General features: G+C 44.6%; 1 protein-coding gene across 1 annotated transcript in view; it reads left to right on the top strand.

Annotated features, from left to right (window-relative positions):
• Positions 1–1,161: 1,161 nt before the first annotated feature.
• The window catches only part of SSC4D (scavenger receptor cysteine rich family member with 4 domains), a 52,246-nt gene continuing 25,825 nt past the window's right edge, over positions 1,162–27,582 (top strand). The window contains exons 1-3 of the mRNA XM_078616773.1: positions 1,162–1,204; positions 2,444–2,561; positions 3,385–3,467. Coding sequence (XP_078472899.1) covers positions 1,162–1,204; positions 2,444–2,561; positions 3,385–3,467 — 244 coding nt within the window. The remainder of the gene's footprint in view (positions 1,205–2,443; positions 2,562–3,384; positions 3,468–27,582) is intronic.

Raw genomic sequence — 27,582 nt, forward strand, 5'->3', positions numbered from 1 at the left:
AAAACAAATCTGTTATTGTCTCGTTCGTTTATTCTCTCGTCTTTGTCATTTGTGCCATCCTGCCTGTAGTTGGTCTCATTTGTGTCCTGTTCATCTCGTTTTGGATTGCCTCGTACGTCACGAAAAGTTTAGGGGCGCCATGGTGGCGAGATGTAAACTACCTCGCCTGGTCTACAAGAGGTCGGTGGGTTCGATCCCAACCCTGACGCCTGCTGTATATTTGGAGTTTGCAACTCTCTCTCTCCGTGGTCGCGTGGATTTTTTTTTTCTCAGGGTACGTCGAGTTTTTCCTTCCAACATTAGAAACGTGCGTTTAGATTATTTGGCTGCTTTAGATTTCCGCAGGATAAGTCACTTCGTTGAACTATCATTTGTGACCAGGTCGCTTCTGAAAAATAACTATATAGCTTAGTGGGCCTTACCTGGTAACATTAAACAATGCAGTTTTAGTTTACGTGCTGCCTTGTCTATCATGTGCATTGTATTGTCTCGATTCTACGTGTCTATCATGTGACCTACTGGTTGACTGTCTCGTTTCGTTGTGTTTGCCTCTTCTGTACTATTTTCTATATAAATATGTTATATTTACTATATTGAGATGCGGCCATTGAAGTAATGGTTAGTACACTGAAAGAATGGACACTATTTTTGATTTGAAGCTTTCGTGACTGCAGGAATCCATACTCTTCAGCAATTATTTCTTGCTGTGGTTGCCCCACCTGATGACGGACGCTTGTGTTGCACCCGAAACGTCGTGATTTATTTTGTTTTGTTTATACCTACGTGACTTACCGAAAGAACCAAAGAGAATGGACAACATTCTTAAATGTTACCTGCGTCTGTCTAACACAGTACTGTGTAAATGTATACACTGCAATCGGTGTGCGAGTTGCATGTGTTGGGGTGAAGTGTGGGTACTCCTACCTCTTCCAAGATGCCTGCCGTTGTCGAAAAGTAGATTTAAAAACCCTGAGGTGGGGTTTTCCAGAGCTACATGTGTATATGTGTATGCATATACATATACACATGCACCACTGATGATATAGCATTGCTGAAACAAACAGAAGCCAGCAACGCCATATAATGGCGTGAGAAAGTGTGCCTCTCAATTTCAGTTCCTGAATAAGATCCCATAATGTGGAATGAAACAAGGCCGTAGCCATGGAGTCAACATTGGGGGAGACCAAATCTTTCAGGGTGTCTGGTGCCCTCCCCCCCCCCCGCCCCCAGAAAATATCTACATTTGAAAACTAATTTCCTGCCTAAAATATGAAAAAAATTCACTAACACATGGGATGGACCTTTTTTTTACAATAATGTCTAATAGTGTATTGTATTACATTGCTCTGTTTTTTTCTGTTTTACCATTTCTTGTTCATTGTATGTAATGGCAGAGATTAGTGATTAATAAAGTACAACCATAACCACAATCATATGAACATAAATCTATGCATTGATTTATATGAAGACAAGTCCTGATATTGTGGCCAAGGTTTAGCAAATTGTTGTTTTTATATACATAGCATAGCAATTTTTATAGCAATATATTGGGGGGGGGGGGGCATTTTGAACATATTTGAATATTGGGGGGGATATGTCCCCCTCAAGAAATATTATAATTACGGCCTTGAAATGAAACGTCGGACAGCATGTCGAACAACCCGAGGTACAATCAGAAAACACATCAGAGAGCTGTCGTTCTAACCTTGTCACTGAGGATGTAAACATGGCCGACTGGAATGGAAATCCATCTCTCTCGATAGAACTTAAGTGTCAGGGACCTACCACCCATTGTTTATTAAGGCAGAATTTTTACATTTTATTATCAGTCTAGTTGACAACAACTTGTGGAATGTTCTTCTTGGTTCTTTCGGTAAAGTCACGTAGAATGGAAATAATAAAACAATAAAAATAAAACATAATAAATTAATTCCCACGACGTTTCGGCCACAACACAAGCAGCCGTCCTCAGGTGAAGAACAGGTCTGTCAGAAAGACAGCGTCTGAATGAACACCACCAGGCTTGGCAGCGTATATTTAAGCTGGGTTGGAGGGGGAAGAGCGCCTTGACAAAGGAATTTGCATATCAATAGGAATTTAGCATATTTATGGGAAATGCAGGTATGTGATTAGGTATCTTCATCTGCCATGGTTTGTGCAGATGTGGTTTATGGTGGATTATGAGCTTCGTGGAAGATCAAACCCAGGGATATTTTACGTTGGGTCTTTGTCAAGGTGTTTGTTTGTGAGTTCTTTTGAACTCCATTCAGTTTTCGAAGCTCCACTGTGCGTGTTTAAACTGGCACCGTTGAAGGTATTTTCGTCGCTGGTTTCCTGAACGTATTCTAACACCGCCGCCATCTTGACCGTTCTGTGGTTCCAGGAACCTGCTCGTGTATGGAGGCGTGGGCCCTCAGCGTGCGTGCCCCGTGGCCCTGTATAGGCGAGGAGGGCCGCAGGGATGTGGGCCCTGAGGCCGCCCGGGTGGCGCATGGCAGTGCTGCTTCGCGGACTCGCCATTGTCGCACTCACCCACCTGGGACAAAGCTGCCCACGGCACGGTGAGTGACAACGCGCTCGAGGTGCAGAAAAGTGAAAAGTGGACAGAAAGTAAAACGGCCATGCTCTATTTAGGAACGAGTGGGGGAGGAAACTGGAGTGTCCCACCAAAACAGAAGTTATCTGGAAGTGGCAGTTCAGTCATCCTCGTGTGCGCGTTTCAACACAGATCCTGGTAGCAGTACGAGATCGAGGTATTTTAGGTGTAATTACGAGTGACTAGGCTGAGATGTATAAGCTACTCCACTTGATAACATGGTTAAGCCACTTCGTTGAGCTACCGTTTGTGACCGGGTCGCTTCTGAAAAAAAAGCTATGCAGCTCAGCGGGCCCTTTCCTGGTAAAATAAAAAGTTTTTAGCATATGAACATTTTTCGATGTAAAGCTTTCGTGACTGCAGGGATTCATCTTCTTGATTATTTCGGTAAAGTCACGTAGAAGGGAAATAATAAAATAAAAAATAAAACATAATAAAATACAATTCTCACGACGTTTCGGCCACAACGCAAGCAGCCGTCCTCAGGTGAAGAACAGGTCTGTCGGAAAGACAGCGTTGTGGCCGAAACGTCGTGAGAATTGTATTTTATTATGTTTTATTTTTATTACTTTATTATTTCCCTTCTACGTGACTTTACCGAAAGAACCAAGAAGACATATGAACATTATCCCATTGAGTCCGCCAGACGCAGAACTTGACCCTAGCTGTATCTCAGAGGTGCTGACGCAGCACCCTGACATTAACATCAGCCCTCTCATAGTCAGCTCAGCTCCAGTGATCAAACCCAGGTTTCTCAGAGGGTGCTGGCTCCGTGCCCTCTGGCGCAGGTATCAGCTGCCTGAGAAAATCCTCTTCTCGAGCTTGAACCCAGGTTTCTCAGAGGGATTGCTGGATCGGTGCCCCAACGCTGGTGTCATCCTCCCAAAGAGAGAAAGAGAGAGAGAGAGAAACAGCCACCCATCGCCCCATATCTTGCATGACTCTGGTCTCGATACCAAAAATATTCATAACAGACACGGTCCGTTTGAAGTCCTTAAGCGGAAACGATTCTGTTGTTGTGGCCAATTTGGGTGCCCGAGACGGAGAGCATGGCGATTGTTTTGTGCGAAGGCAGGGGCGCTGCAATTGGAGGGAGGCGAGGTCCCGCGGGTGCTGACAGCTGCGGCCCAGCGACCATGGTTCCCCTTTGATACCCACGATACCCTCCCGCCCCTGACACCGGAGCCTCCCACCCCCACCCCTCCCCGGCTCTGTTCCGTAACCTCCTTTGCGAGCCAAGAGGGGCAGGCTGGCCTTGGGAGTGGTCACGGGAGGAACCTCGTCGGCTCACATCTGAATAGGGTTTGCTACCTGTGAGGCACAAACGAATTAGGCCACGTACGGGAAAAATAAAATCTCGCCGTCCCGGCAGAGGGGAGAACTTCATGTTGAAGGTGCACTGCTGCGATTTCTTGCTCAAGCTGCTGCTGACACTAGGACCTCCATTATAGGGAGAGAGAACACATTCCTACGGAGGGAGCTGGTAGGAACGTTGGGTTGCTCGGTCAATGGCCAGGGTCAACGGCGGCGTGGTGTATTCCGCAAATATGCTCGACTGTGAGGGCGGGCACAAGCCGGTGTGAGTAGGTTAAACGTTGAGTTTTATAAGGGCACCACGGGGTGACCAGCCCCTCCCCACCCAGCACCACCCCTACCTCCCACCCCCCACCCAGCCTCACCCTACCCACCAAGCCCCTCCCCACCCTCCCCACCCAGCGCCTCCCGACCCTCCCCTCCCCACCCAGCCCCACCCTCCCCACCCAGCCCCTCCCCACCCTCCCCACCCAGCCCCACCCTCCCCACCCAGCCCCTTCCTCCCCACCCAACCCCTCCCTGCATGACGGACACAATAATCCCATGTGGGCTGGTGTAACCAGGAGGTTCCTACCGTTAAAAAAAAGAGAGAGAGGGCTCTCTAGCGATCTCTAGAGAGCTCTGGAGTCAAGTTCACATGTATTTGTTTAAACAGGCAAGAATTCAAAAGACCAGGATGAGTCTCAATTACAACAGTCGCCATGGTCACCGAAATAACAAAAGCCAAAACATATAAAAATCGAACGCCGCAATGAAGCAAACCGAAATCGGGGCCCAAAACAATTGTCTCGCGCGAGAAATAACACAAAATATTGCACGAACATAATTGAAATGTTAATATTAAATTCCCTGTAGCGTAAGTCGACTTGGGCAGATGATTTTATGTTGGCGGTAGTGGATGTGCAATGTCAGCTTCTGTGTGCGAGTGTGCTCGCATGTAGCCCACATGCCCAGCCACCGAATGCCCAAACGGCTTTTGTTTGGTCGGATTGAGGGGTCTAAACGGGTGCGGCACGGGCTCGAGAAGAGATGGACTGATGTGGTACAAGAGGATGTGGAGCTTCAAGTTAAAGTTAATTTATTAGGTTTAGCCCTGTGAGCCATTCGGCTCTTGAATCGGGTGCAACCGCAACAAACAAAAAACAAAAACATGAACAAGAAAACATCTTAAACATCCCTTTATTACTGCTAACCCTACCTCCTCCATTTGTTGCTGCTAATCCTACATAATGCATATGACTTTGACCTCCCCCCCACCTCCTACGCATTCCACAAGTAGTGACTAATCCCATATCTGCATTTGCCATAAATATGCTAAATTCCTCTGTTGATATGCAAATTCCTTTGTCAAGGCGCCCTTCCTCCCCTAACTCAGCTTAAATATACGCTGCCAAGCTTGGTGGTGTTCATTCAGACGCTGTCTTTCCGACAGACCTGTTATTCACCTGAGGACGACTGCTTGCGTTGTGGCCGAAACGTCGTGAGAATTGTATTTTATTATGTTTTATTTTTATTATTTTATTATTTCCCTTCTACGTGACTTTACCGAAAGAACCAAGAAGATCTTAAAGTGACTATGTGACTATGTGGAGCTGAGTGGACTTGCCGATGAATGGTATCAGCGGTGTCAAAATCGGCCTCTGTGGAGGAGGCTCGTGAAGGATGCTACTGAGCAGTTGGAGGGCAGAGGAGCGACGCTCACAACAACGAGCGGATGCTAAATCAGTCAACCCATGGCACCTGCATCTGTCCCGTAACCTCCTGCCAGTAAGCCTTCGACACTTCACGTGGCCTCAAAGTGTACATAGCCTGGCACAAGCGCGTTGGTAACGTCACTGTCACTTCCTGGCGAATGGCGGTTGGTGTTGTTGTTGTTGGATGTGACAGAGGTGGGGGGACGGGGGCGAGGGTGTACGTGTAGATTTGGAGTTTTAGCCCACAAACATTCACTTACACACGCAGACATGTAAGGGGCCGTCCATAAATGACGTCACGCGATTTTGGACGATTTTTGACCTCCTCCCCCCTTCGTCACACGGCGTCACAAAAAGTCAGACTCCCCCTAAAACATGACGTCACAAAGCTCTGCCCCCGTCCCCCCAAAAAAAGAAAACATGCTTCAAATCGCTTTAAACCATTGTCATTGTAGTGCGTATTTATTGTGCCGCTGCACTCTGATGTTGTAGGAGAAAACATTTATTAAAAAGTCGATTTCATTAAGTAGAACGTGTTGTCTATATTTATTGAAAGTTGCGCATTTTGATGTGACGTCACATTTCTCAAACCCCCCCCCTCCGCCCCCCCCTCGTCACACATCGTCACAAATGTCTGACCCCCCCCCCCCCTCCCAGGTGCGTGACGTCATTTAAAGACGGCCCCTAACCTTCACATGGGGTGGTGCCACCATCTACAATTGATTGGGGGGCGGGGGGGGGGTCGGAGGGGTGGGTCGGGGGTTGGGAGAGATAACTGATTCCACGCTCGCGCGGGGGGGGTGAGGGGGGCGTGGGAATAGGGGGCTGGAGGGCAGGGCTAATGACGTAGATGTTAAGTAGCTATGCAGCAGCATCTGCTGCTGCTTACTGGCTGGTTGGATCGCATTAATATCAATGCGTCGTTAGCCAAATCACCACACGATACAGTCAATTAGTAAGGTTTGTCACGTCAACAAAATGTGCCCGTTAGTTGCTACTTCAGCACACCGGTGCGTTGGAGAGTAAACGCACAACGTGAACAATTTTTAGATTTAAAGCTTTCGTGACTGCAGGGATTCGTATTCTTTCGGTAAAGTCTCGTAGAAGGGGAATAATAAAATAATACAAATAAATATAAAAAAAAAATTACTTTATTATTTCCCTTCTACGTGACTTTACCGAAAGAACCAAGAATATGTGAACAATTGTAATATGATCTTTCGCTGGTGATTACAACCAGCTTCATAAGACGACTTGCCAGAATTGTTTACGTGGAAAACCATACTAATTGGCTGTGTCGGGTGGTGGGGGGTTAACGACACATTTATATTTACGCGATCTGACAAAATAAAAAAAACTTATTTTAAATAATATTGGTCGTTAAAGTAGCGATTCAGATATCACTCAACACTGATATTAGCCATGACCAAAATCTAATTCAGGCTGGCAGTTTCATAGCGCAGTGCACGAATCACTCTGCCCAGATAAAATGTTTTACTGGTAGGAACCTCCTGGTTCCACCATCCCACAGGGGATTATTGTGTCCGTCCGTCCGTCGTGCATCCAAAAATGGGAGGAGTGGGGCTGGGTGGAGAGGGGAGGGTGAGGAGGGGCTGGGTGGGGAGGGTGGGGAGGGTGGGGCTGGGTGGGGAGGGTGGGGAGGGGCTGGTAACCCCGTGGTGCCCTTATAAAACTCAACGTTTAACCTATTCACGCCGGCTTGTACCCGCCCTCACAGTCAGGCATATTTGCGGAATACACAACGCCGCCGTTGACCCTGGCCATTGACCGAGCAACCCAACGTTCCTACCAGCTCCCTCCACAGGAATGTTTTTGTAGCGTGATGTTGCCTTCCTCGCCTGGTATACAAGAGGTTGGGGAGGTTGGGGATTTGACCCCGACACCGTCGCTTGTATATTTGGAGTTTCCACGTCTCTCTCCCCGTGGTCGCGTGGATTTTTTTTCTTTTCTCAGGGCCCTCGAGTTTTCCCCCTCCACGTTTAGAAACGTGCGTTTTAGATTATTTGGCTGCCATATATTTCCACACGATGATGAGCCGCTTCGTTGAGCTATCATTTGTGGCTAGGTCGCTTCTGAAAAATAAGCTAATAGCTCAGTGGCATTTACCTGGTGAAATAAAAAAAATTGTGATTGGCTTACCATTCCTATACTATGGACTCCTATCGTGTTTTCCGATTAATTGTTGTTTCAACTTTCTGACACGCCCCTAATGGACACCTGTAAAAAAAGAGCTGTATAGTTCATTGGATTCTTCCTGTAGTGTTTTACGCGAGTAAGGGGCCGTCCATAAATGACGTCACGCACCTGGCGGGGGGGGGGGTCAGACATTTGTGACGATGTGTGACGAGGGGGGGGGGGGTTGAGAAATGTGACGTCACATCAAAATGCGCAACTTTAAATAAATACAGCAAACACGTTCTACTTAATTAAATAGACTTTACAATAAATGTTTTCTCCTGCAACATCAGTGTGCAGCGCCACATTAAATACGCACTACGATGACAATAGTTTAAAGCGATTTGAAGCATGTTTTATATATTTGGGGGGGGGGCAGAGCTTTGTGACGTCATATTTGAGAGGGGGGGGTCTGACTTTTTGTGACGCCGTGTGACGATGGCGGGGGGGTGTCAAAAATCGTCCCAAATCGCGTGACGTCATTTACGGACGGCCCCTAAGCCACGTCCAGTAGTATGAATGAGTACACCGGAGTCGATCGGCCAACTGGTCGGATGGAGTGGTTAAGTGTGGGCACTCCCACCTCTCCCAAAACGTCCGATCAGCGTGGTAGTTTCGGCCTAAATACCGTCCGGAGAAGGAGCTGTTTTATTGCTCCCTCTAGCAAAGATCCTTCCGGTACAACAGTGGCACGAGCAAAAATTGTCAGCGCTGTGCTCATGGGCGGCGTTTGCGGGGTGAGGGGGGCACGGGGAGGGGCTCGGGGGGCACGGGGAGGGAAAGCCCCCCCCCCCCCTCAAAACTGGACACCTTTGTTAATCTATTTTCAGTCGTTTACAATTAAAATTCAACGTAATAATAATTATATGCATCCGCGATTCCGAATGTGAGGGACAAAGCGAAGCCCTGACCTCCCCCCCTCAAAGATAGAAGTCAAGCTCCGCCTATGGCTGTGCTTTTATCTCTCTGAACATCTGTGTCATCGATAAAAAAACAATCGAAGTGGAATCCCACTGCTTGCTTGCGCCTGGTATACAGGAAGGTCGTGGGTTCAAACCCGACCTTGACGCTTGTATATTTGGAGTTTGCGTGTTCTTTCTCTGCCCGTGGCCGCGTGGATTTCCCTCCGGGTCCTCCGGTTTTTTTTCCCCTCCACGTTAAGAATCAACATGGGTTTAGAGTATTTGATTGACTGCTGTACGGTAATTTTCCACGTGATAAGCCACTTCGTTGAGCTATTATTTGTGGTGGCCAGGTTTGTTCTGAAAAATAAGCTACATAGCTCAGTGGGCCTTAGCTGGTAAAATATAATAAAAAGTGTAATCTTGATTTGAAGCTTTCGTGACTGCAGGAATCCTTACTCTTTGGTTATTTCGGTAAAGTCACGTAGGTAAAAAATTGCGCACTCGTGATAACCTAGGCTATAAGAATAAAATACGACGTTTCGATTGCAACACAAGCAACTATCTTCAGGTACAAATTAATGAGAAAACAAACATAGTAAACTTGGAAATATAAGGCAATACAACACAGCGAGTCGGCCAACAAAACAGACAACACCCCACCTGGTTGATTACGATCTTCCAAAGATCGTGTTGCAATCTAGACGTCGTATTCTATTATTATTTAATTTAATTCATTTCTACGTGACTTTACCGAAAGAACCAAAGAGTATAAAAATTAGTTTAGTTTTTATCATGCGTGTCTGTGAAACAATAAAAAAATACTAAAATAAAATATACTAAAATAGAAAATAAAAATAAATTATTTTATGTTATACCTACGTGACATTACCGAAAGAACCAAAGAGCATAAAAAATAGTTTAGTTTTTATCATGCCGTGTCTGTGAAAATGTACGCACCATACACAGCTCCGTTAACATTTCCACGTTTGTGTTTGTGCCGGCAGCTATTGGGAGAATCACGATTCAAGACGGCGAATACGGTACTCGACCCCCCCCCCACCACCCTTCTCACTCCTCCTGGTGGCAGCACACACAGAGGCATCCTTATGAGCCTCGGCACATTCATTCAGCTCCGCTGAGACTGACACCAAATTGAAAATATCTTCCCATCGTTGGCATCAAGGGAATGGAGCGGATTTCCCTCACAAATAAAATAAGTGCACAGTTTCGTTTAGATGCGGTAAGACTCATCTTGTCTGCCCTTTCGTGGCTGTGTAATATGCAGATTGCAAGATGCACTTTGCCCTCGATAAAGTGTTTTAAAGGAGAAGTTGGGGGAGGGTCTTATAATCTGGCATGTATGTGTGTGTGTGTGATCCGATTTGTCTAACTTTATTGACACCGGGGGCACGTTTGCGATATGGCTTTCTTTTCGGAGCATCGTATTATCTGAAGAATATGGAACCTACTTTTCCGATTATATCCGATTCAATTCGCAGACCTTTCTATTTATCCGCACATCAATGATTCCTATTTTGTGCACATATGTATGTTGAACTTCTTTTGTACCATACGTAGCCAGTCGTGCTAATCGGAGGTGCGCGGGAAAGACAACAAACTAAACACACAAAGCAGTTCTAAAGAATGATAGATTTAAAGTTTTCGTGACTGCAAGGATCCATACTCTTTGGTTCTTTCGGTAAAGTCACGTAGGTATAAAATAAAAAAAGATAAAAATTAAAATAATAAAAATAGAAAATGACTAAATTAGATCACGACGTTTCGGAAGCAACACAATAAACGGAAACTTGTGTTGCTTCCAAAACGTCGTGAATTAATTTAGTTATTTTCTATTATTATTATTATTATTTTTTTCACCTACGTGACTTTACCGCAAGAACCAAAGAGTACAGTTCTAAAGAAATTAGTTTTCAGTCTCGATTTAAAAGTGCATCGCTCCATTAGCTTCCTAATATCGTGAGGAAGAGCGTTCCAGACGGCCGCGGAAGTGCATCTGAAAGCGCGCGATGCAGTGACCACCTTTGTCCAATGGCCAGCCAAAATCCGCCGTGAGAATGACCGGAGTTCACGTGAAGCTTTATGCTCCTTGACGAAATCAGCAAGGCTATTGTGGTAAAATTTCGATTTAAAGCTTTCGTGACTGCAGGGATTCATCTTCTTGGTTCTTTCGGTAAAGTCACGTAGAAGGGAAATAATAAAATAATAAAAATAAAACATAATAAAAAACAATTCTCACGACGTTTCGGCCACAACGCAAGCAGCCGTCCTCAGGTAAAGAACAGGTCTGTCGGACGCTGTCTTTCCGACAGACCTGTTCTTCACCTAAGGACGGCTGCTTGCGTTGTGGCCGAAACGTCGTGAGAATTGTATTTTATTATGTTTGATTTTTTTATTATTTTATTATTTTCCTTCTACGTGACTTTACCGAAAGATCTTCTTAGGTTTTTTTCGGTAAAGTCACGTAGAAAGTAAAATAAAATAAAAAACAAAAATCACGACGTTTCGGAGGCAACACAAGTCTCCGTCATCAGGTGGGACCGTCACAGTCAGATTAGCTGTATCAAGTGAGGCAATGATTCAAGATGTAATCCCTTAAAAGCGAGTTGAGGGGGGAGGGAGAGGGAGGGGGGAGCTCATCAGACTATGGTAGCCAATGAAAGGAACGTATCGGGAGGGAGGGGGGGCGAGGCCAAAAGGGTGGGCGATGGACGTGGAAGCGCTTGTGGTTCATTTGTGGCAAGCACATTGTGCGTGACGAGTGCGATCTTATCATGTATTCGTCAGGTGCACGTTTGGTAGTTGCCCCATTGTTATAACACAAGGCTATCACAAAGGCGGTTTTTTTTCACAGACAGGTAAAATCTACTAATAGTTGCTATCTGGTTTTTACATAATTGTGTTGCGATCGCAAACACAAGTGGTCGTCTTGATGTCGACCGCTTGTGTTGCGATCGAAACGCCGTAGTTTTTTTGTTATTTTCTTTAAACCTATCTACGTGACTTTACCGAAAGACCCAATGAATATGGATAACTGCAGTCACGAAAGCTTTAAGTCAAGATTTAATTCAGTAATTTGCCGATAACTTTCTAAAAACTGGCAAATGTTGTACCGTGATGCCGACGCATACAGCCTACGCTTTTTGTCTCGTTAACGCCACAGGATCTTTAACGTGAACTGTGACGCATCCTGTATGTTATGGTTAACACATCTGTAGTATATTAACCGGAGTTGCTCCTGGCCTCGCACCACGAAACTCTGCAACTACCTTACTACAGCTCGACAATGTCACCACTCTTACCTCTCTCTCATGCTCTGTCAGTACAAAATTAATGTTTTGCTATTCTAAATAAGCAAACATAGAGGAATATATATTCTTGGTTCTTTCGGTAAAGTCACGTAGAAGGGAAACAATAAAATAATGAAAATATAAGACGATAACATTCTCACGACGTTTCGACTGCAACACAAGTAATCATCATCATTGTCTTATATATTTTTATTTTTTTATTGTTTGCCTTCTACGTGACTTTACCGAAAGAACCAAGAATATGAATCCCTGCAGTCACGAAAGCTTTAAATCAAAATATAGTAATATATTATAATTTATTACATAAAGTTTACGTAACTCGAAAAATATAGATTTTTTTTTATACACACGATTCGAAGCTTGTTTTTGTAATTGTAAGCATTTTGGTGGACGAATCAATGAATCATTATGTGCAGACCGTTACTGACTGTGTGTAATGTTATATAGCGTGCCGTGGTCCCCCAGCTTGGCCGCTTGCTCGACCATCATTCATCGTTATCATCTTGCATTGTGCGCAATTCACATATCGTTTCAAAGCGCATGTCACAACACAGATCAAATACAGAAATGCGGTCAAAGTAAATGAATACGGTGCCGATCGTGTCGAGGAATGTTTATTTCATGGAACACAAACGGCATTTACTCGAACATTTCATTCATTGCCCCGCACAATGGACTCTTGATTAACTGCACTCCAGTAAACTGGCCGAGTGATCAACCTTTTTCTCGCACAGCTGAGCGTGATTATGTATTTCTTTATAATTTAAACTGGTCTACTTTTATCCTCAATTGTATTCCAATGGCACCGTCAGAGTCATGTCGTGAGATAAATACATTTCCATTTGTAGGAAGCGGTGTAACCTAACCCCGTGATACAGGACAACCCGTGGAAGTTGATATCACAGAATTACTTCTGTGAACCGTTCAATTGCCTCGTATCCACACTCGGCAGTGCGCCTTCTAACATGCCATGCTACAGGGATGTTCACAAATAGCCATTAAAGTGAACGTGTAATTTTAGTCCTCGAAAGTTTGAATATTTAAATTAAGTGAAACACCAAGTGTATTGTCACGGGGGTTTTTTGGTTTGTTTTGTATGGTGATTGGCAACTAGGCTGAGAAAATGGTAGACCACGGGTAGATAAAACTTGGATTCGAATACCAGGACTCAGCCACCGATGGTTGTTTTCAAATCTGAATGTGGGGTTTGACCCGTGTCCAAAAATTACATATGTGCCCGATCTCATCAGATCTGATAAGCTGAGCAGGTCTGAGCCTGGACAGTGGCTCCATAGGTGACCATTGCATCTCCACTTAGCGCGTTTGGCTGCGTACTGTGTGAAATAAGTTCAACATACATACATTGTGAACATAACAGGTGTTGTCGACTACTGCAGGGCTACGTTGAAAAGTATGTGTATTTATGAATGCTCAATTCTTATAGCCTAAAAACTCAATTCGAAGATTTCGTGACCGCAGGAATTACTTTTTGGTTCTTTCGGCAAAGTCACGTAGAAAGGAATTAAATTAAATAATAATAGAATACGACGTTTCGATTGCAACACGATCTTTGGAAGATCGTAACCAACCAGGTGGGGTGTTGACTGTTTTGTTGGCCGACTCGCTGTGTTGTATTGCCTTATATTTCCAAGTTTACTATGTTTGGTTTCTCATTAATTTGTACCTGAAGATGGTTGCTTGTGCTGCAATCGAAACGTCGTATTTTATTCTTATAGCCTAGGTTATCACGAGTGCGCAACATAGATACACAGTAAGCTCTCGTCTAGATCTGAAATTTTCGTGACCGCAGGGATCCATACCCTTTGGTTCTTTCGGTAAAGTCACGTAGGTATAAAATCAAATTAAATCACGACGTTTCTGGCGCAACACAAGCGTCCGTCATCAGGTGAGACAACCACAGAAAGAAACAATTGCTGAAGTGGGCAAAATGGCTGCTGGAGCACCCCCCCCCCTCTCTCTATCTCTCCCCCCTTGCTCCTCCCCTCTCCTCTCTTACCTATATAGCCTCTTGTTACAGCAGCCCTTTTTCCCACTTCAGCAATTGTTTCTTGCTGTGGTTGTCCCACCTGATGACGGACGCTTGTGTTGCGCCCGAAACGTCGTGATAAAATGTTTTTTATACCTACGTGACTTTACCGAAAGAACCAAAGAGTATATATAATAAGCTCTGTTCAACATTTCTGCCTTGCATTTTCTACTGAACTGGTTAAATGTCAATGAAGAGTCTCGAACATCGTGCGGCTACAGTGAGTTCCAGGCCGAAGTACCGCTGACGGCGAATCTGCAAGGTCCGACTCTCGCTGTCCGAGTGCGCAGAACGATCAGGGTCACCGTGAGCTGCCGAACGAAGATGACGATGGTTGACAATGGAGTGTGCCGGCACCCACGTGTCCATCCGATTGCGTGGAGCAGATTGGTGTAGACACACACTTTGTGTATACAAATGTGCACAGCTCGTAATCCATCGTTAGTTGAATTGGCAGCCAGTGCAGGTCATCACGAATAATCAGTGCGGCGATGATGTCGTAATTCCACTTTTGCACCATCGGACGTGCCGTTGAGTCAACAAAGGGCAGTGCGGAAAAATCCATTGTTGTACTGTACCGTGCTCCAACGTCTATGCTCTCCACCTTCACCAACCCGCGTTAACCGGCGTAGTAAAGGATGGTCAAATGACCCTCACGACCTGCATGACATGGGAAGGCCTTCATTTAGCAGTGGCTTGATCAGAAAAAAACCCGGCGACCCGAGTTCGATTCACACTCACGGCCAACACCAGCGACGATTATTTTAACCGGTCCTGTACCTCCCCTAGGTGGACTCAGCGTCAAATGAGTTCCTGGACCAGTGTGCAAACACCGCCACTAGGAAGACAAAGGCGGCCGGGAGTGGTGCTGGCCACCCACCCTCTCGTGTGCCGTGCCGTCCTTCATAGGTGCTCGCTAACAGCACTTACTCCCACCGTCCGTTAAGGCTATACGGGGGATCTTTGTCTTTGTTTCACACCTCCTCTACTCACTCCCACATGCCCTCCCACTTGCACTTTCACCGTGCATCGCTTCTTCCAACTAGAGCACGGACGGGTGGCTCATCGTTTTCCCTCGGATGACTTAGCACAGAGCAAGGCCGTAGCCATGGAGTCAACATTGGGGGGGGGACCAAATCTTCCAGGGGGTATGGGGTCCCCCCCCCCAGAAAAAAAATCTAAAATTCAAAACTCATTTCCTGCCTAAAATATTAAAACATTCACTAACACATAGGACGGAGTTTTTATTTATTTTTTACAATAATGTCTAATAGTGTATTGTATTACATTGCTCTGTTTTTTTTCTTTATTACCTTTTCTTGTTTCATTGTATGTAATGGCAGAGATTCGGGATGAATAAAGTACAACCATAACCACAATCATATAAACAGCAATCTATTTCATAGCAAAAATATTGGGGGGGGGGGGGGACATTTCGAGCATTTTTGAATATGGGGGGGGGGGGATGTGTCCACCCCAATATTATAATTACGGCCTTGGCACAGAGAACCCGGGGGGTGAAGGAGAAGGTAGGCCACAGGCCTCATGGCTGCACTGTTGAGACTTGGGGATAGGAAGACGCTCGCTTAGGAACTTTCCCAGGAGGGACGCCTAGGAAGGGGGATTGCTTGGGGGCTTTGCCAGGAGGGATCATAGGGGTTGCCGCCAGAGGATGGATCCCGCTATGCGTTGTCTCGGTAAATGCTTCCACGTTTGATTTTACTTGATTGAGGATCTGATTAATTGCTAAAGCTTATTTAGACAGGTAGTGACTGGGGAAAAACCGGAGGAAACTGGAGAAAAATCCACGCGACCACGGGGAGAACACGCAAACTTCAAATATCACAGCAGGCGTCAGGGTCGGGTTCGGGATCGAACCGCACAACCTCCTGTATACCAGGCGAGGTAGTTAACATCTCACCACCGAAAATATAGTAAGCCATTTGGGCCGGCGTTACGGTCCAAATAAAAATAAAATTACCTTAGCAATGACTCATTTGGGACGATACAGAAATCGTCTCCCCGCTCCCCACCCCACTGATTTACTACTGCAGAGCATTCCTGTGAAACATTACGCCTTCATGAAAGATCCTCGCGCAATGTAAGTGCGAATAGCAAGTGTTCTCATGATTTCAATCGATTCTGACACCTAACGATGTGGGGCGCACGTCAGGAGGGGGACATCGTTGCCCAAGAGGCAAAAACTCAAGGTGGCATTCTGGAATTTGAAGTTTTCGTGACTGCATTTCAGCAATTGTTTCTTGCTGTGGTTGTCCCAACCTGACGACAGACGCTTGCGTTGCGCCCGAAACGTCGTGATTATTATTATTATTATTATTTTTATACCTACGTGACTTTACCGAAAGAATCAAGATGGCATGTCCGTTTGTGGATGGGCTATGGCCTCTGCGTGGCTCAGAAATCACCGAACTAAACGGGTCCTCTCGTATCCCCGGGATACGACGAGCCCCTTGCTTTATCCCCTCACGCCTTTCAGGTTCCAGAGACGCTGACAGAAACGCTTTCAGGGCCGCCTACAGTGCGCACTGTTGGGCCGAAACAGATGGGCGTCTGTTGAGGTTGGGTTTTTTTTGTGTGTGGCACGACTGTACGTGCGCGCGTGTGGTCACGTTGGGGGAGTGGTGGTGCAGCGGTTGGCGCCGCCGCGCTACGAACCCGGCGTGTCCCGAGTTCGAACCCCGCCCACGGCCAACACCGAGTGACGATCATCTGAACCGGTGCTGGGAGTCCCCTAGGTCGGCTCAGACTCAAATAAGTACCCGGTGCGGCGTGTCTACAATGCCACGAGGGAGACAAAGGCGGCCGGGCGAGGTGTTGCCCCCCCCCCCCCCCCTTAACCCTCGTGTGCCGTTCCGGTCTTCATAGGTGCTCACTAACAGCACTTGCTCCAACAGTCTGTTCAGGCTATACGGGAGATCTCTGTCTTTTGGTGATGTGTGGAGGAGTGGTGGCACAGCAGTTAGCGCGCTGTGCGACCCGTGTTCAATGCTGCCGCTCGCGACCAAATAACTGTGGCGAATATATGTTTGAACCAGTCCTGAGCCTTCCCTTGGTCGACTCAGCCTTAAATAAGTAACCAGTGTGGTGTGCGAACATCCGCATTGGGGTGACAAAGGTGGTCGGGTACGTGCTGTACCGGCTTTTACAGGTGCTCGCTAACACCACTTGTTCTCAATAGCCTGTTAAAGGCAATTACAATGAATCGTTGTACTGTATTTATTGTGTGGCGTAGTAGTTCGTGCCCCTTCCATATGTAGACCCTTTTTTAACACGCTTTCATTTAACTCATTCTGTCTGTTGTTGTCGTATCCTCAAATCTCGTAACTCAATTTTAACCCACTTCCCAATGTGGTATCGACTGCAAACTTGGTATACATATGTCATACTGATGACAATACTATATTCTATCATAAAAAAGAAAAATAAAGCATTTTTAAACATTCTTTTTTATATGTTATGTTTCGGCTTGGGTCTAATTGTCCACGCTCAACTGACGTTGGCTGTATATCACCACGGTTCCTTACGTTATGGCAAGCCTCGGGGCCACTTCCTGGAGTCATGGAGTTTTGCCATTACGAGTACGGTACATTTCATCAAAGCGTGTTTTTTATTAAGTATGTTTAAATAGTACTTATTACCGTGGAGCACTCCATAAGATCGCAAATAGCAATTGCACAGTATTTCAGGTTTCCCTGAGTCTTCCCCAAGGTCCACTCATCGTAAACTATTGAGCAACTGTTGTGGCGTGTCTACAGGGGGTGGGCATGTGACGATTAAATCCCCAAGCGATTCTGTAAATTTCCCAAATTTAGGAAAAAAAATAAGAAACAATACAAACAAGACATTATAATCTAGATTTGAAGTTTTCGTGACTGCAGGGATCGATACTCTTTGGTTCTTTCGGTAAAGTCAGGTAGGTATAAAATAACCTCTTACCACGGCAATTCTCTCTCCCACTTCAGCAAAAAAAAATTGCTGTGGTTTTCCCACCTGATGATGATTGCTTGTGTTGCAATCGAAACGTCGTGATTTAATTTATTTTATTTTATACCTACGTTACTTTACCGAAAGAACCAAAGAGTAAGACATTGACAAAAACAAATACATTCTTAAATTGCATCGTGACCATGAATCATGATAATGTATTGAATATCTTAGTGTTTGGATTGGCGAGTGGTGGGAGAATTGAGATGAATTGTTACAAGCCTGATTGAAATGAAAAAAAACAATGATCCCTCCTGGAGTAAACTAAACGAGTACCAATTAGTGACAAATGAAGGGCATTTAGATGCTATATATTTCCATATTTTATTATTTTGCCGTAAAGCAATGGTTAGCTTACCGATGGACATGCCATCTCCACTATCAGTGTTTTGGATCACATCTTAATACGTATTCCTTCAACCTACGTTTTCTTAATTACGTGCAAAATGTTTTTTTAATGTTGTAAACATCTGTGCATACGTTTAAAGAGACATTTCCCTTTGTAATGTTAAAATATCCCTGCAGCGTTAACCTGACGATATTAATGGCCACCTTCATCTGCACAATATTCAGCGTGAAAATGAAAAAAATTCAAACATTAACTATTGAGACTTTTAAATGCCACGTGGCAACGTCGTGTTTAACAAGCTCGCTAAAGTATGCAAACGTATTTCCCCGTGTTATTATACAAATGCTTTACTTGTTGAAAGGCCTTTTTTTTAAATATCAATTCCCATGCCTCGTCCCATTTTTAGGTGGCAGAACAAATGAAAAAATTTATGCAACAGCACGCAGTGAATATGAAGGTGAGCTGCCTATCTATGAGATCAACACGCACAACTGTATCGGCACAGCACCTTCTGATGCTGTCGCCCTTAAATGCTGTATACATCAGCATCTGGCCAGCGGGGAAAAGTAGGCCAAGTACCCTCTTAGAGGAGCTCTCCTGAGCTCCCCCTAATAGAAGACCTTCCGTGAGGACCAAATTCACTAGAATTTGCTAGAACTGAAACCACTGGTTGATTTGTCCATGGGCATACACGTACAGGCCTTTTCCACTGCTGGATGAGCACCTCCCCACACGTTGTGGGTCTATGGGTGTTATTCTAACGTAGTCTATACTATGCTGGTCAGTTGCTGGTTGGGCGAAGGTGGAGAGCATAGACGTGGGAGCATAGTGCAGTACAACAACATTCTTCGCTGCACTGCCTTCTACTGCTAGCAACGTTGCCCCATTGCAGTCTAGAACACCATATTCTTGGTTCTTTCGGTAGAGTCACGTAGAAGGGAAATAATTAAAGAATAAAAAGAAAAGACTAAAATTACTTTTATTGTGACTTTACCGAAAGAACCAAGAATATGAATCCCTGCAGTCACGAAAGCTTTAAATCGAAATCTAGAACACCTGTTTTATGCGTGGTGGTCACGAGTAGTGAACTAAGCTAAATGTTTTGGAAGGGATAACTCATTGCGGGCAAGAAAAATGTATTGCATATAATTGAAGCTTTGCTTGATTTTTTTGGTTGTTATTTAAAAGGGAAATAAACATCAAACATCATGAATTAACTAAAATTTTACATTCGTGAAAAAAATCTCAAAAAATAGTTTCTCATATGCAGCGGTCCATCTAAAAAAACAAATGTCACCGCTCTGGTCGGTGCAGGATGGTGAAGGGGAAACATCCAGGATCGGTTCAGGGCATCAATCACGACTGACTTTCACCATGGCCACGAATCGAACTCAGGCAGTCAGGTTCATGGGGCAGTGCGCTAATCACTGTACCGTCACTTTCGATCACTGCTTCCCCATGTGATTAAGATTTCCCTGGCCATGTAAAAGCGGGACAGTAATGCGAATGGGTCCTGACGTCATTAATGTCATGTCCTGTGTTCATCTTTACACAGTCGGCAGAATGAATGGGAAAATATATTCGACGACAAAAAGTGCTTACGAAGGTGAGTTGCTTCCACTTCATTCGAAGCAAGAGTTGGAAACATTTTCAAACAGTACTTTCACATTCATTATTGTTGTCTCGCTGCCTTGCCCAAGCTTACATTTGATCTTTAAAAAATCTGCAATGTGTACGACCATGCTGTAATCTATATTTGTATTTACTTTCCTCAAATGTTCTCTACCTTACTATTATATATTTTCGTGTATTTTTGTTGTCGGTCGAACTTGCTGTCCCAGCCCTTCCGGGCATCTGTGCAAAAAGAGCTTCGATGCACATCGATATTCTTCCTGTGTCAATAAAGATTGTGATGCTTTGGCCATCCACACACGAGGTCACACCTTGAGCGTTATTCAATAACAAAGCACGAAAACACAATTCTGGTTCACCTTCGACCGCATGCACGAATTAAATGCCTGGGCCTGCATTGTTCTCATTAATTGTGAGGGTCAAAATTCTGCAGAAGAGACACACAGCGAAGAGCCTTGCAGTGATGGATATGAATATCGTACACAGCATGAGGCTGTGTACGATATTTTGTTTTAGTTCCACAGTTGCCGACCCGAAGGTCCAAAATGTCAAGCGACCAGCAATAAATGACACGATTAGCAAAGCTGTAGTAGATAAGAGATTACACGGTTGCTGAATAAGGGCTTAGGAAAAGAGACCGTATTTAGATCTGGCCACACCTGAGTTCCATTCTCTGCCGTGGTAAGTGGCATATAAACCGGTCCGGGCTCCTAAGTTCACCAACTCACACAGTCCATTTGTGGTTAAGTATCGTCAAACAACCTCATGACCAATGTGTGGGAGAGCCTTCATCTAACAGTGGATTAATAAGTGGCATAAACTTAATTTTTCATCATAATTTTTTCATCATATAATTGAAAGCGCAACACAGGGACAATATCTGCCAGACACTATGACGTCCGATCTGCCTTTGACTTTTATGGTCATGGACACAATATATTCATGCAGATGTTTCAATTGAACAGGTGCAAGAACTCATGGGAAAATGCATTCAACGTCACGACGCCCTTATGAAGGTGGGTTGTGTAGAGATTGACGTGAATATAATAAAAAAAAACAATAATCTGTTATTACATCAACCAGCAACATTCCCAAGGCGATGCAGGTATACATACACAATTTCAATATGCTGAACAATTAATACGCCTCAGTGTGTCAATATAATTGAATTATTTTAATTTGCAAGTGTCGGGTATGTCAACCGTGGTCATGATATGAATGTATTGGTCCCCTTCCATGAGAAAGCAGAATTGAAACCCCTGGCTTAGGTCAAATAACTAATTAAAGCGGGGGCAGCAGAGGAATGATTTATATACGAAGTATGTCATTGGTTCCTGGAAATCCTCACATCAAGGTTAATGAAATCCTGCAGCTGTTTTAATCACAGCTCCGATTAGTCTTCTTGGTTCTTTCGGTAAAGTCACGTAGAAGGGAAGTAATAAAATAATAAAAATAAAACATAATAAAACAATTCTCACGACGTTTCGGCCACAACGCAAGCAGCCATCCTCAGGCGAAGAATGAAACACCCCAAGCTTGGAGCGTATATTTAAGCTGGGTTAGAGGGGGGGGGAGGTGGGAAGAAGAGCGCCTAAACAAAATAATTTGCATATCAAGAGGAATTCAGCATATGGAAAATGCGTAGGAGGTGGGCGGGGGGGGGTTCCAAATCAATACTATGCCCGTGCATTATGCAGGATTAGCAGCATCAAAGGGGGGGGGGGGAAGGGGGGGAGCATTAACAAAGGAAAGGAATGTTAATAGTATGTAGCTGTAGTTACTAAACAACCACGTAAAAAACTACAGTATAAACTGCATGACAAACTAAAGTATAAACTACATAGCATCATCAGTAAACTTACTATACTCTACAATAAGCTGAGTTACTAACAGTAAGTAATACATGAAAAATTCTACGTTGTAAAAAATTATATAATATGCTTCCATCTAAACTTTATTCTCTTACATCACACGCGTCTATACCGTACTATATACTTCCATAGGCAAAACCAACATTAAATTACATACTGTATTGCTATAAACCACCCTATACCTTATACATTTTAAATATAACACTATGTATTATTCTACCCACCCTAATGTGTATCAAAATGGTTTATTACGTCCTTCCAGTGATTGCTAAGCCAGAATCCATCTTCTCGGTTAAAATTGTCTCTGTGTTTGTAAATGTGGATCGCCTCATGTACGAATCTCTCATGATAGCCAGATGGCTTGCAGAGAACCTCTGTCTTGGAGAAGTCAATGTCATGTGAGCCCACTGAGTTGTAACAGTGATCTGCCACGGCTGAGGTGTTTGTCCTACAGTGTTTCAGGTCAGCTTTATGTTCACGGATGCGGTCCGAGACATGTCGTTTGGTTTCCCCAATGTAACTGCTACCACAGAGGCAACTTAGTTTGTAGACACCAGGGTACTGTATGTCTGGAACCACATCTTTTACAGACGGTACCAGATCACGGATTTTATGTACTGTGTTGAATCGGACCTGGATCTTGTGTTTAATCAGGATTTTGGAGATCTTTTTTGTGACCCCAGCAATGTAGGGTAAGGTGATGGTCTTGAAAGGCTCCTCAACAGGATCCTTCTTGGTGGTTGGAGTGATGGCTTTGCGGATTGTGTAGTCGGAGTAACCATTAGCCTTAAGAGCTTGGCGTACGTGTTTGAGTTCACTGGAAATGTGTTCATGGTCGGAGATGCATTGGGCTCTATGATATAGAGTCTTGATGAGGGAATTCTTCTGGGATGGATGGTGGTGGGAATCCGGTTTTAGATAAGCATCCGTGTGGGTGGCTTTCCTGTAGACAGAGTGGCTCATTGAACCATCAGGTCTCCTTTTGATTAGGACATCCAAAAAGGGTAGCTTGCCATCATTTTCGACTTCCATGGTGAATCTGATGGCTGGGTGTATGGAATTGATATGGTCGAGAAATTGGTCTAGAGCAGGCCGGCCATGTGGCCAGATGACAAAAGTGTCGTCTACGTACCTCTTCCATAAGGTCGGGCGTAGAGTGGCAGTCTGGATGGCGTCCGTCTCAAATTTCTCCATGAAGATGTTGGCTACAACCGGAGATAAGGGGGAGCCCATTGGGGTGCCCTCAATTTGCTTGTAGAAGGTTCCATTCCAGGTGAAGTATGTATTGGTTAAGCAGTGTCTCACCAGGGGGGGTACCCCAGCATTCAGTCCTTGATGAACCAAGTCTTCAATGATTGCGATGGTGTCAGGCACAGGCACCTTGGTGAACAAGGAAACCACATCAAAACTGACAAGCAGGTCGTCTGGGGACAGGGCAATCCCCTTGATTGTTGATACCAGGTCAGTAGAGTTTAGTACTGCAGAGGTGGTTTTTCCAGTGAAAGGCCGTAGGATTTCGGACAAAAAACGAGCCAGTTTGTAAGTCGGGGAGTTGATAGTAGAGACAATGGGACGAAGAAGTGTATCTTCTTTATGTATCTTTGGCAAGCAAGAAGATACACCTCTTCGTCCCATTGTCTCTACTATCAACTCCCCGACTTACAAACTGGCTCGTTTTTTGTCCGAAATCCTACGGCCTTTCACTGGAAAAACCACCTCTGCAGTACTAAACTCTACTGACCTGGTATCAACAATCAAGGGGATTGCCCTGTCCCCAGACGACCTGCTTGTCAGTTTTGATGTGGTTTCCTTGTTCACCAAGGTGCCTGTGCCTGACACCATCGCAATCATTGAAGACTTGGTTCATCAAGGACTGAATGCTGGGGTACCCCCCCTGGTGAGACACTGCTTAACCAATACATACTTCACCTGGAATGGAACCTTCTACAAGCAAATTGAGGGCACCCCAATGGGCTCCCCCTTATCTCCGGTTGTAGCCAACATCTTCATGGAGAAATTTGAGACGGACGCCATCCAGACTGCCACTCTACGCCCGACCTTATGGAAGAGGTACGTAGACGACACTTTTGTCATCTGGCCACATGGCCGGCCTGCTCTAGACCAATTTCTCGACCATATCAATTCCATACACCCAGCCATCAGATTCACCATGGAAGTCGAAAATGATGGCAAGCTACCCTTTTTGGATGTCCTAATCAAAAGGAGACCTGATGGTTCAATGAGCCACTCTGTCTACAGGAAAGCCACCCACACGGATGCTTATCTAAAACCGGATTCCCACCACCATCCATCCCAGAAGAATTCCCTCATCAAGACTCTATATCATAGAGCCCAATGCATCTCCGACCATGAACACATTTCCAGTGAACTCAAACACGTACGCCAAGCTCTTAAGGCTAATGGTTACTCCGACTACACAATCCGCAAAGCCATCACTCCAACCACCAAGAAGGATCCTGTTGAGGAGCCTTTCAAGACCATCACCTTACCCTACATTGCTGGGGTCACAAAAAAGATCTCCAAAATCCTGATTAAACACAAGATCCAGGTCCGATTCAACACAGTACATAAAATCCGTGATCTGGTACCGTCTGTAAAAGATGTGGTTCCAGACATACAGTACCCTGGTGTCTACAAACTAAGTTGCCTCTGTGGTAGCAGTTACATTGGGGAAACCAAACGACATGTCTCGGACCGCATCCGTGAACATAAAGCTGACCTGAAACACTGTAGGACAAACACCTCAGCCGTGGCAGATCACTGTTACAACTCAGTGGGCTCACATGACATTGACTTCTCCAAGACAGAGGTTCTCTGCAAGCCATCTGGCTATCATGAGAGATTCGTACATGAGGCGATCCACATTTACAAACACAGAGACAATTTTAACCGAGAAGATGGATTCTGGCTTAGCAATCACTGGAAGGACGTAATAAACCATTTTGATACACATTAGGGTGGGTAGAATAATACATAGTGTTATATTAAAAATGTATAAGGTATAGGGTGGTTTATAGCAATACAGTATGTAATTTAATGTTGGTTTTGCCTATGGAAGTATATAGTACGGTATAGACGCGTGTGATGTAAGAGAATAAAGTTTAGATGGAAGCATATTATATAATTTTTTACAACGTAGAATTTTTCATGTATTACTTACTGTTAGTAACTCAGCTTATTGTAGAGTATAGTAAGTTTACTGATGATGCTATGTAGTTTATACTTTAGTTTGTCATGCAGTTTATACTGTAGTTTTTTACGTGGTTGTTTAGTAACTACAGCTACATACTATTAACATTCCTTTCCTTTGTTAATGCTCCCCCCCTTCCCCCCCCCCCCTTTGATGCTGCTAATCCTGCATAATGCACGGGCATAGTATTGATTTGGAACCCCCCCCCGCCCACCTCCTACGCATTTTCCATATGCTGAATTCCTCTTGATATGCAAATTATTTTGTTTAGGCGCTCTTCTTCCCACCTCCCCCCCCTCTAACCCAGCTTAAATATACGCTCCAAGCTTGGGGTGTTTCATTCTTCGCCTGAGGATGGCTGCTTGCGTTGTGGCCGAAACGTCGTGAGAATTGTTTTATTATGTTTTATTTTTATTATTTTATTACTTCCCTTCTACGTGACTTTACCGAAAGAACCAAGAAGATGAATCCCTGCAGTCACGAAAGCTTTAAATCGAAAAGCTCCGATTAGCACGGTTGGCTACGTACGGTGCGAGAGAAGTTCAACATACATACATATTCTACTCTCAAAGCTAGAATCCAAAATTGTCGACAATGCAATCACTATGAGTGTACCAGATGTCAGTAGCTACGCATACCATGAGCCTGGCTAGTACTTGGATGGGAGTGTGTCTGGGAACACCAGGTGACAGCAACAGGTCCTGATTTTTTCCCTCTCAATTCATTCAAATCTGCTCGTTATTAACGAGTTGGATTCTGGCTACAGCTGCCTGAAAATGTGTAAGGGAGAGCTATTGATTTTAAGCTGAATGCTCAAGGTTCTCTGCTGTCGGCTTTCACATGAGTAGGGAATTGTGTGGCACTAGTATCATAACTTGAATCTTAAAATGGCCCATGTATAGTAATGTAAAACATAGCCAGATTTAACACATTCCTGTGGAGGGAGCTGGTAGGAACGTTGGGTTGTTCGGTCAATGGCCAGGGTCAACGGCGGCGTGGTGTATTCCACAAATATGCCCGACTGTGAGGGCGGGCACAAGCCGGCGTGAGTAGGTTAAACGTTGAGTTTTATAAGGGCACCACGGGGTGACCAGCCCCTCCCCACCCAGCCCCACCTCTCCCACCCCCCACCCAGCCCCACCCTCCCCACCCTCCCCTCCCCACCCAGCCCCTCCCCACCCTCCCCTCTCCACCCAGCCCCACCCCTCTAATTTTTGGATGCACGACGGACGGACACAATAATCCCATGTGGGCTGGTGGAACCAAGTGTTTCCTTCCAGTATCAAAATCTATCTTACTGAAGACAATACATTATCATGTAATTAATTGCACACGTACAGCTATATATGTATACATCTTAATTTTAGAACTTTCGTGACTGCAGGAATTATTATTTGGTTCTTTCGGTTAAGTCACGTCTAAAGATAAAATAATAAATTAAATAATAGAATACGACGTTTCGATTGCAACACAAGCAATCATCATCAGGTATAATGAAATAGCGACATAATATCTAACCAGAAAACTATAGACAGACATATTAGCAGACAGATATCACAAGATACATACATAGCGAGAGCAACACAGGTGACAGAGAGGGGTGATCGTCTCTGTGGGGTGGCCTTAAATAGACAGAGGGGGGGCGGAGGCAGAGAGAGGGAGGGGGGTTAGAAAAAATTAGCATATCAATGAGTGGTCCAAAAGAAAACGTGGTGCTGCGAGTACGATGGCACAGCAAGCAAGCCTGAAAATCAGGAGAAAGACACACTAAAATTAAATAACCTAGTAAAATATCGAAATGTAATGTAATACAACACAGAGGGTCGGTCAACACACAATTAACGCATAGCCTGGTTGATTACGTATTTCAAAGATTGCTAAGTTAGAATTTAAGTGTGAACATTCTAAAGAGGACACAGGCAGAGAAAACAAGTCGCCAGAGAGAGAGAAAAAAGATAAGCTTAAAACTTCCCCGTAGAAGTGGTTCAATCTTAATTTTAGAACTTTCGTGACTGCAGGAATTATTATTTGGTTCTTTCGGTTAAGTCACGTCTAAAGATAAAATAATAAATTAAATAATAGAATACGACGTTTCGATTGCAACACAAGCAATCATCATCAGGTATAATGAAATAGCGACATAATATCTAACCAGAAAACTATAGACAGACATTAGCAGACAGATATCACAAGATACATACATAGCGAGAGCAACACAGGTGACAGAGAGGGGTGATCGTCTCTGTGGGGTGGCCTTAAATAGACAGAGGGGGGGCGGAGGCAGAGAGAGGGAGGGGGGTTAGAAAAAATTAGCATATCGATGAGTGGTCCAAAAGAAAACGTGGTGCTGCGAGTACGATGGCACAGCAAGCAAGCCTGAAAATCAGGAGAAAGACACACTAAAATTAAATAACCTAGTAAAATATCGAAATG

This window comes from Lampetra planeri, chromosome 3 (assembly GCF_965212315.1).
Source record: "Lampetra planeri chromosome 3, kcLamPlan1.2.h2, whole genome shotgun sequence".
Taxonomy (NCBI): domain Eukaryota; kingdom Metazoa; phylum Chordata; class Hyperoartia; order Petromyzontiformes; family Petromyzontidae; genus Lampetra; species Lampetra planeri.